Source organism: Mercurialis annua, linkage group LG4, assembly GCF_937616625.2.
Source record: "Mercurialis annua linkage group LG4, ddMerAnnu1.2, whole genome shotgun sequence".
Taxonomy (NCBI): Eukaryota; Viridiplantae; Streptophyta; class Magnoliopsida; order Malpighiales; family Euphorbiaceae; genus Mercurialis; species Mercurialis annua.
The window spans coordinates 38,970,397-38,981,318 of NC_065573.1; the positions used below are offsets into that span (position 1 = coordinate 38,970,397).

At 35.4% G+C, this 10,922-nt stretch overlaps 2 protein-coding genes across 6 annotated transcripts; both read right to left on the bottom strand.

Moving 5' to 3' along the window:
• Positions 1–124: 124 nt before the first annotated feature.
• LOC126678683 (F-box/LRR-repeat protein At3g48880-like) lies at positions 125–1,501 on the bottom strand. Its single transcript, XM_050373577.1, has 3 exons — positions 1,185–1,501; positions 361–898; positions 125–163 (listed from the first exon to the last, which is right to left on the bottom strand). The coding sequence occupies exons 1-3, from the start codon at positions 1,499–1,501 to the stop codon at positions 125–127; spliced, it is 894 nt and encodes a 297-aa protein (XP_050229534.1).
• LOC126677039 (probable DEAD-box ATP-dependent RNA helicase 48) lies at positions 187–10,922 on the bottom strand. Of its 5 annotated transcripts, none has more exons than XM_050371472.2 (13): positions 9,619–10,922; positions 9,365–9,471; positions 8,726–8,781; positions 8,413–8,637; positions 8,100–8,306; positions 7,901–7,987; positions 7,651–7,746; positions 7,356–7,571; positions 6,633–6,815; positions 5,644–5,959; positions 1,466–1,565; positions 1,185–1,225; positions 187–898 (listed from the first exon to the last, which is right to left on the bottom strand). In XM_050371472.2, exons 1-10 carry the CDS (start codon positions 10,701–10,703, stop codon positions 5,729–5,731), a joined length of 2,493 nt encoding a protein of 830 aa, XP_050227429.1. In that variant the 5' UTR covers positions 10,704–10,922; the 3' UTR covers positions 187–898; positions 1,185–1,225; positions 1,466–1,565; positions 5,644–5,728. The 5 variants fall into 5 exon arrangements, with proteins under 5 accessions (XP_050227429.1, XP_050227428.1, XP_050227425.1 ...); XM_050371471.2 differs by having other exon boundaries at positions 1,336–1,565; XM_050371468.2 differs by having other exon boundaries at positions 1,185–1,565.

The window sequence follows — 10,922 nt, forward strand, 5'->3', positions numbered from 1 at the left end:
GGTTTAGCTTTACTTTTTAACTTCGCATGAAGTTGAATTTTCATTTTTAATTCATTAAATATCAAAGATATATTTCTTTTTTAGGAAAATGAATCCAAAAATAATTGATATTTCCCGAGAAGTTCTATTTTCCTATTCCGCTTACCCCAGCTAACCAAAAACCCTACATATAAAACCATCAGCAAATAGCAATGAAAAGAGACCAAGTTCTGCATAGAAAATGTATTTATTCAACTTTCACCATAGAAAGTTATTTATTCAACTTTAAAGTCTTGTTACAGGAGATAACCCTGCTTAGAGATATCCGAAACATGATATCATATTCTCAAACATACTCCATCAAATGGAAAATGAACTCACCTCATCTTCGCGCCAAAGACCTTCCTGGTATTCCTGCCAATTTGGGCGTCCTGCATCATTATAAACGCGCTGACACATTACGCAAGCAGTACTCTGACAGCTGAGGAATGTTGTAAGTCTTGATGCTTGTTCGGCCATTGATGCATCATCCTCCAATCTAAACATAGTTGGAATTTCGTATGGAAAGAGGTCTACGAGCAGGCTGTGGGAAATATTTAACACCTTCAGATCGTCAAAGAGCATAAATGCGAGTCTCAAGGCGTCCTTGTGAACCATGGTGCACCTCAAACTCAAGACCTTAAGCTTTGGGAGATAAATAAACAAGGTGTTGGCAAAATCATGATCGAAAGGGGACATGACTTTGAGTTCAGTGAGCTTCGTACAGTATACACCAATTGTTTGCAAGATGTTTTCGGGGAAATAATTGCATGGGAGAGTCAGAGACTCGAGCTCTGTCAACTTTTGGATAGCTGCACAAAATCCATTTTCGGAAATTTGATTCCAGGCTGGCAGAACAAGTTGTTTGAGCCTGGGACACCTATAGAAAAGATATCAGCATAAGTAATATATTCAGGCTAGCTAGATGGCCTCTTAATTGAAGGACATAATTATAAAAGCAAAGTGAACAAAATTATAATGCACAGAAACGGATGCATTGAAATGGAAAATTCTGAAACGGGATACAACGAAACAACATTTTTTATAAGAATAAGTTATAAATAGAAAGTTCTAGAGTTTCAAAAGCAATTTCGGATAAAAAAATGAAAAATCGAAATGTAGGACTCGATAAGTTTCGTGCAACATAAAAAAATAGTTGACAATACCTTTCAGCAGCAAATGTCAAGTGTGAGTCCTTAATGCACATCTGAAAATGGAATATCAAGCGCGTCACATTGTTGCCACTCAGGATTAATGCGCTATTCAATAATTGCATTAACCTCAAGCTTGCCCGATTATCTAAGGAAGCATCTAGACCTTGTGGATAATCAGAAGAGCAGTTCAATCTAGCCAAATCGAGTGTACGCCAAAAGCTTGGATGGGAGCATGCAGCACGCCATAAAGGACAAACACGAGAAATGTTCAAAATTAAGTCCATGGTGCTTACCATGGTGAATATCTTAACAAGTATATCATAGTTCATATTTGCCCAGTTCCTTGAAACAGCAGCGCGTTTGTATAGTCTGAAATCCATTCAATCGGAAATCCTGCATAGTGGAGCAATAGAAACACAACACGAAAATCTTTTAGGCTTTTGGCTATGACAGAATCCAAATTTGCTTTTTTCTTCACCCTAAAAAACCCGTACTTGAAAAAAAATACAGTATATGTAATACAGATAATATACATTGTGTTCTCGAGCACAGGTTTTTCTAGTCCAAGTGTATCTTACCTTTACTGCAAATTCTTTTCCTTGGTTAGCAATATTTGTAATTTTAGATCATATATTTCATTGTGAAGCATCAAACGAGAAAGAGTGAACTTATTAGTACCTTAAGAAAAGAAAATGATTCATACCCATAATAGCTACTAGTGCATTGCAAAAAGTAGCAAAGCTACATGTAAGAATTATGACAAATATTATGCATGATGCAACACTCGACACACTCTTAAATTTAACTTTAATTCAGCCAAGCCCTTCCATTAAGTACGCATGCTCAAATTTACACGTGACAGTAGAAGGTTAATATACTCAAAACACCACCAAAATAATAGCTATGTAATCCAGACTTGGAAATGCAACATGGCATTCATGTGTATTCCTTGTTAAGTTACAAATTCTCGGAGGTGTCTACTATAATGCTCAAGGGTTGACACGCGTCTATGATCATACATAAACGATGCAAACAACCTAAGCACAGCACCCGGAACGTCAGGGATGACTAGACTAGACAGCTTACATTCGGACTGACAATCCATGCTTATGTGCACGTGGGGTGCATGGCTTTAAGAAACAGCGATTTGAACTTCATAATAGCAGAGTATCAAAAGAAAATTAAAGATATGACATAGTAACTAGCATTATTAAAAGAGTAAAACAAAGTTTTTCTCCAAAAAAAGTTCTGACATGGAATGTATTTTCAGTTAACCTAAATCATATTCAGTATATGCGTTACGTTTGAAAGATATTCTTGCATGCACTGCCATTTTTACGTCCTTTATCATGAAGTAGTGAATATTTGAAGTTATTACTTAAAATAGCTATGGAAAATTTTCCTTTTCTGACCTGTTCACAAAGTTCATGAATTATTTCTAAAAAGAGATTTTCATTACGCAAAATACCTCCAACTATATTATGAACATATAAAGAATTAACAGCTAAAGAATAGAAGCAAGACTCCAGAAATATCTTGGAATCTGCATAACAGAAGAATCCATTATATTTTACAAATGAAAGAGCTTTAACTGATCCTAATTAATTCCTTATATTCTCATTGTTCAGAGAATAGTATAACTGACTAAAAGACTATAAGAGTGCAGGATGAGCAGCATTATTTATTTTTTTCTTTCGAAAGTGGAAGAACAGGTTGTCAATGAGTTTAAATTCAAATTCACTCTGCCGTAAGTAAATGCAGATGATGAAATTGTATCATTTGAAAGATAACCACTAAGCGATTTCTTTCAAAAGATCACTAAAACCCCACTAAATGAATTCTTTTAGAAGATAACGAAGTAATGACACTTTCCACTAAATGAATTCTTTTAGAAGATAACGAAGTAATGACACTTTTTAGTATATGAATCTGTCACCGTAACCTCCAAGGCTGCATTCTGAGAGTCACATGAGTAGTGATAACGAATAACAGAATAAAAAACAATGGGATTTCTTTAAAGATCTTATACTCAATATAATACTATTTCTTTCCTTGGCAAAAACAGAAATATGCTATTTAAAAAACAGATCAACCATGCAACATTTAAATCTAGGTTTTTGCGTGTTTCATACGTAATTTCAGATAAGAAAACCCTTTCTTAACTGAGACGTTACTGAGTAAAAGAGCTACAAATTCATACCTGGACTGTTCTAGGAAAAAATTCAGTATGATATAACATATATAAAACTCAAGGAAATCCATAAAAGGCTGTCTGCACAAAATCAAGTAGATTAAAAAGGATTTCTATGCAGTCAAGAAGCTTAAAACCATGTATCTTCTACCAGAGTTTCACTCTTTCATTACTATTTATAACTACAAGAGCGAGAAGAAATTTCTAAAAGAAATTGAAACTAACGAACTTCTAAAATTAATTCCAAAACATAATCATTGCTCTGCAGTTAAGGATTTGGACAACATTGGTATGCAATATTAAACTTGTCACAGGACTTCTCGAATACGCTCTTTACTGAGGAAAGAACATTCAAGTATGAGATAAAAATTAGGAAGGGAAATGAAGAGTTGTCTGGTGATGAATGAACTAACCTTCAGCGAGGCTGTATGCCTTTTTGATGCTTAAATTACTTAAAAAACGTTATTGTTTGTTGCTTGAGTTTTAGTGAAGTGAAAGAAAAAATAAAAGTTGATTCATATAGGGACCTGAATTTCATGATAGCAATGAAACAACCAAGATTTCCTTTAAAGGAGTTGAAATGAAAGATAAGAACCAGCACAGGTCCACTTCAATAAGGACAAATAGAGACATGACAAGTTAGATTCTACTCAGCATTTTACATAAGCAGATTGGTCGATAATTAAATAAGTTTCCTTCTATGGATTTGCATGGCAGGATGCTGTGGACCTACCTGTGGACAGAGAGTTAGTTATTCTTAGTGAAATTGGCTGACCCCTTTCTGATTTCTTAACCAGAAAACGGAATGTGGCTATCCTTGTTAACTTAAATGAAATAAGCTTTATCAGTAGAAGGAAGGAAACTTAAAGTTTCCATCTCATTCTAGCTGCCGCGTATTTTTTTGTTTTGCTATCTGCATTCGAATTAGAATTTTAATATTGTAGATTTCTAAAATGTAGATTATGGATTTCCCGCATTTAGTTTCTGAAAAGAAAGCTTTGCGAAGTTTAAATGTTTAATCTAAGTTTGCTGTCTATTTAGAAATGTTATTCGCATCTAGATTTCGACTTCATACATTCACTTTAGATATGCAGTAAGATAAAGAGCAATTTATATACCAAATCTAAAAGGTTGTTTAATTTACCATATTTGTATAAGAATCCGACATGTCATTTCCAAGTTAATTCCTTTTCTGCTCAGGTGCAGCTGTATTTAGCTTTTTAAGTTCGTTATCTTTTGCAATTATTAATTACAAAACACTTAAATCGGGGGAGCTTTTGTTACTAACCTCTTGAGTTTAGAATAAATATTTTTCGTCTCATTTTGGTTCACTTGATTTCAGCAAAAGCTGGAAACAAGAACTTCTTTTCTCAGGAAAATAGTAAATTCTTGAGAAAAAAGAACATTTATGCAGACGTGCATTAACATGCATTCCAACACAATGTCCAACTCCAATGCAGTAATTAGTACAGGGTCGTTTTATCAAATTAGTTAGAAATTGCAGTAGCAGTATGCCACTATGCTAGTGTTTCTCAATTTTAGGTTGTAGCAAATTCTCGTCTGAATTGGTACTAGCAAACTTATTATTTAAGGTATACACAGAACTTTACAGATATTTGAAACAAATTTAGGCGCAGGGCTGGCTGCGACTTGACGAATATTAGAGAGCTGGAACAACTGTTATTTTACGTATCAACGAATTGAGTTTTGCAAATTATTTCAGTTTTTCGTCTAGACTATATTAGATGTCAGCAATGACATCTATGACACGATAATTTTTCCATACGTAGCTTTATTTATCTTTTAATGTGTTCATATTCATATTTCATTTTAGGTATCTTTTGATATGAAATACGTTTTCAGCTTTTGCAACTTAACAGAGTACCAAGCTTTTACTTGTTTAATCAGTTTCGTATTTAAGGACTTCAAAGTAATAATTTAAATGTAAGGAGTTGATTTAAGGGTATATGTTCAGCATTTTTTCCAACAGAAATTTTAGCATTTCCATTTTCCAAATATCCACACGTCACACAAAAATGAATAAACAGTATATGTCATAGATGCAGCTTAAGACCATCAAGTGAACCATGAACACAAAAACAATGGAGATGGACATACAAAGTTGCATAATCTGATGCAGGATGTTTGTGAGCCCTTCACCAGATGCAATATAATGCCACAGAAATTCTTCAAGATGGCAAGACATAACAGCATCAAGACCGTTAAAGGTAGAATATACGTGTAATATGTACATTAGTTTCAGTTGATTTAAATTTGAACCTGGTCAGTTGGCACTCATTCTTGGTGTCTTTTGATCCCAACCACACTAATGAGAAGCCTGTTGACCTCTACTCCCAGTAAAATGTTATGCTCTGATGCGAATACCAGGGATGTCTTTCAAACCCATTTTTAGTGCTGTTTTTCTGAATATAGGAGGAGGCCTCTGCAAGCCTATTGACTCGCAAAATGTGCTGGCCAGACCAACAAGCGTGGTTTTATCCCTTCCTATTCTCCTGATCGAATTGTAGTAACCTAGCCAAGCATGATAAGCGGCTTCTTTAACACTAGAATCAATCTTTGACATTGAATGCTCCACCTGAAAATGGAAATAGACTTGAAAGATCAAGCATAACAAATAAGCTGAAATCTTTAGCATTCAAACAAGTAGATACAAGAGACTCACGTCCTGCGATGCATGTACATGCAAATGTTTATGAACTGTTCGTCAAAAACTAAAAGACATAATTTATAGAGTTTCAAACTTCTAAAATGCATTCAGCAAAAAAAAAAATCATCCAATAGAGTTTCAAACTTCTAAAATGCATTCAGCAAAGTTGAAGCAATCCCCAAAAACATTTGTTTGATAAATGATATTGCAGAGACCATGGAGGTGTTTCTGCATTGAGTTTGATAAAAGAGCTTTTCCAAAAAAAAAAAAATCAGTTTTTTTGAGGTTTGGGAGCTGCTGTTTGAAAAAGCATGTATCTGGATGCTTTTTCAAAAAGCAGTGCTTAAAAGAGCTGTTTCGAAGAAAGCAATAAAAATCAAAAAGTAGATAAAAAAATTCTAAATACACTTTTCTGACCCCAAACAACAATCCCAAACAAGTCCTATGAGGGTAGCTTTGATGAATGCATGTTATAAAGACAAGATTCCCAAAAAATACATTTTCTAGTTTTAGCTTCAACTTCATCAATCTGAACATTTGATTAATGACCATAATCCAGCATTCAATTTCCTGAGTGTAAATTTTTAAGTTAGAAAAGGACCTTAAATCTATCTTCTGGATCTATGTTAGGTACGGGAATTTCATTGAGAGGCAGATCTTCTAACTCCTCCAGGAAATAATTTTCCCATGGTGCAAGCAGCAAAATTCCTTCTCCTTCATTGCCAACACGTCCTGTTCTTCCAAGACGATGTATGTATTGCTCTCGATCAGTAGGAAGACCAACCTGGTTATAGTAATGATATACATATTGTTTAGAAAAAGGCCATGAACAGTTACAGTTAAATGCAGGAACTACTCAGACTAACATACATGATTTACATTAAATTTAACATTGTGAAATTGCTTTCTATTAGCGAGGCATCTAATTCCTTTGACATTGCAAATTTTATATATGCATGACAAAAAATTATCTAGAAATTATTGTACCATAAACAAGGGCTTGTGCATTTGTGCAACTCAATAGTATGTCAATTCTATATACATGGATAATAAAATTTATCTAGAACTGTTTGTGCCATAAACAATGAGAGGTTTGTGCAAATTGTGTAACTCAGTAGTAGTCATCACTCATGAGCTAACTGACCTACAGCTCATTAAGCATCTAAGTCATGATCCATTTACATCAATTTGTACAAGAATATCTTCTAACAATAAAGTTCGTTGTAACAGCATTAGAAACCGTTAATGATGACTATGTCGAATAAATATTCAACATTTGTACACGCAGCCTAAAACTATTTATTTATCAAGCTTGATCAAGTACCTGAATGACCAATGTAACATCAGGATAATTCATCCCACGAGCTGAAACATCAGATGTAACAAGTATTGATCTTTTCGATTCCTTAAATTCATCAGAGACACGAGTTCGATATAATTGAGGCTTTCTAGTATGTATCTCCTTAACGTTCATTTTTAGTTCCCGAAGAAGTTGGTATATGAGTGATGTCACCATCCCAGTTGTGCAGAAAACAATAATCTGAGTGAAAATTATATGTCAAACGCCAGAGGTGCTAACATTTCCAGATAAACTAAAAATAAAAGATACTGCCTTATACCTTGTAATCAGGGGTCTGCAGAATATGATCCTTCAAGAGATGGTGCACTAATTGAAAATGCAATTCATGCGGAACGACCAGGAAAGACTGCTTAACCTGAACTCGGAAAGCCAAAATATATTTAGAAAACAAGTAGAATATGATATCTGGTGTTTAATACACAGAAAATCTGAACACTAACAGTTACTGATTCAATAGTAATTTTCTGAATGCAAGTTTACCATAAGAATGAGTAAGATGTATATTATACCTTTTCAGGAGTTTCCACACACCCCATGCCCACTGTATCAATAAAAGCATGCTCTTTATTCAATACAAGTTGAGACATTCGCCGAACCTGCAAATCCTTGCTCATTCAATAACTTAAAATAAAATGAAGTCATAAATGCTAAAGTATAAAGAAATTGCTTATCTGAAGGCTTCAACAAAGGCATGAGGCGAACTCTAACCTCTTTTGGAATTGTTGCCGAGAACATTAATGAGTGCCTCTTCCGGGGCAAGCAGTCTACAATCTTTTCCACGTCTTTTCTGAAACCCAGGTCTAGTAAATGGTCAGCTTCATCAAGTATAAGCATCTTTAATCCCATCAAATGAACTGATAAACCCCCTTTATTCTCAATATGATCCAGCAGCCGACCAGGAGTTGCAACAATCATCTAAAGAGTTCCGATAACATCAGCTAATGTTCCCAGTTAAACAACTAAAATAGCAACGTTACGGTATTCATTCATAGTTAATCAAGGATTTATCATATGCGCAAACCTGACAAGGATCTGATACTAGGCGTTTTTGATCATCTTTGAAACGTGTACCTCCAACTAGCGTTTGTACACCTATGCCATCGTGGTACTTCAGCATAGCATTGGCTTCTGCAGCTATTTGGCTTGCTAGTTCTCTAGTGGGGCAGAGAATAAGAACGTAAATTGGAGATACACGAGGCTTCACAGTGCTATTTTTTGCTTTCAAAACTGTTTCAATAGCAGGAAGCTGTTTTTGTTTAATAGAAGGGCAAAAAGAAAGAACCTCAAATACAACAAATTAATTCAAAACAATGTCACGGGAGTTAAAGAAGTACCAAAAATGCTGCACTTTTTCCAGTACCAGTTTTGGATTTAACCATAGCATCCTTGCCTGATCCAAAATTAAATTAGATGTGACCCATTAGTTCACTTAAATGTGGAAAAATGAATGTCATTCTCAGCAATTCAAATGACTACCTTCACATCTATAAATTTTATTTCTGAAAGCTTCATAACAATTACTCCCTCCATCCCACTTAAGAAGGAACATATCTCTTTTTCACATAGATTAAGAAAATAATAATTACTCTTGGCTTTTCTTATTTTACCCCTATTAATTATTGTCTTATAGTTTGTGTGTAGAGTATTAGCTTTAATAATAGAAAGAGAAAATGGGAGTATAAGAGAGAATTCCTTGTAAAATGGCACAAAAATCATGATTTGGCCTTCTTATGTGGGACAAAAAAAATTGAGATATATCCCTTCTTAAACGGGACGGAGGGAGTACATCTTAACTACACAAATTATTCTCAATGATGTCTTATAATGGCATTAGTTTCAGGCACTAAACCTGAAGATCATACAGCATCACAAAGAATGTTACCATTGACAGCAATAAGTATAGATAAAATGAAGATTGCAGACTAAACTATAATGAAAAAATAAAGGGTGGAAGATTTCCACAACAAACATACCCTCAAGACAAATAGAAAGAGTGGCCTCCTGTACTGTAGTCATTTGAACATATCCAGCAGCTGTAAGTGCCTTTACAGTAAATGGAGATAAACCACATTCATCAAATCTAGCAATACAATAGAACAAAATCATCAATTAACATTAAACACATCAGGCTTATAGTTAATAATAGTTACCAACCAATTTTGGGTTTCAATCCTAATCAATTATAGACTGAACCAAACATCAAGCCCTTTCTTACATAAGCACTCACCTTTTCTGACTAAGTACTGATTTCTCTTCACCCGCCTCGCTCTTCTCTCCTTCATTCGCATCCAACATATTTTTCCTTTTTCCAAGCTCTTGTCTAATCAACTCTACTTCCTTCTCGTAATCAATCTCTCTTTCAAGATCCTTCAATGGCACTCTTTTAGTTGTTTTCACATCATGATTTCGCAAAGCAGCTCTACCCCCTAAAATTCCCCTCACATTTCTCCCTTTCCTCACCATCTCGTCGTTGGATTCAAAACCGTAATTATCAGAATCATCATCTTCACTAGAAGAACTCTCATTTCCCCTAAATCTCCTTGGTCTCTTATAAGTTTCCCTACTTTTCTTCAAACTATCACTCCCAATAACCAAACTACTCTGTTTCTGCCCTGAATTAAACGACTTCACTGAGAATTCCCTACTTTTCGTATACTTATAACAATCATTCCCCGAGCTTTCAAAGTTTTGATTTCTAGACTCTAACATTAATTTCCGTAAATCAATCGGCGAACTAATCGAACCTGACAGCTGACGACTCCCAATCGATCCTGACGGTCGATTTGGTACTGACCATTGAGCTTTTAACGGTCCGTCATCTTCATTCCACAAATCTTCTGCTCCTGCTTTCATAAAACGATCAGCTAAGGCTTTAATGTGGTCTGTAGGGCTCATGGCGGTGAAATTAGAAGAGTTCGAATCAGGGTCGGGTTTTCCGGCGATTTTGGATCGGATTTGGGAGCGGATTCGGGCTTGGTAAAGCTGTTTCTCTTGTTCAAGGAGTCCTTTCTCTTTCTCTTTGGCTCTTCTCTCGTGGAGGCGTTTCCATTGCCATTTGTTTAAACCGCCCGGAAAAGTTCGTGGACCTCCGCCCATAAAGCGGGTGAGTATCTTTCGGGTTGTGAGGTGGTCCATTAGGGTTTTGGAACGGTGGAGGAGGAGCATTGATGAGTACATGGTTAGGGTTTGAGAAAGAAGAGTGACAGACGTTGAAGAAACTGAAATGAATTTCGGGGTTTTATCAGGGTTTAAGAAACTTGCTGGCGAATCAGACCGACCTCGTTTACGGCTTCCTTTCCAAACTAAAATCATAAAATTGAAACAAGAAACTAGCCTAAATATGAAAACCTATAAAGGTATTTCTATATACCGCCCCGATTTTACTACCTACCGCTCTAATTTTTACATTGTCACCCATCTATCAAAACCGGAAAAAACATACTCTCCCGGCCTCATTCGAATCTCAAAACCGTAATGACCGACAGCACTTCAAATCCGTCGGGAACTGAGTATCAAAAACTGCAAACAAAT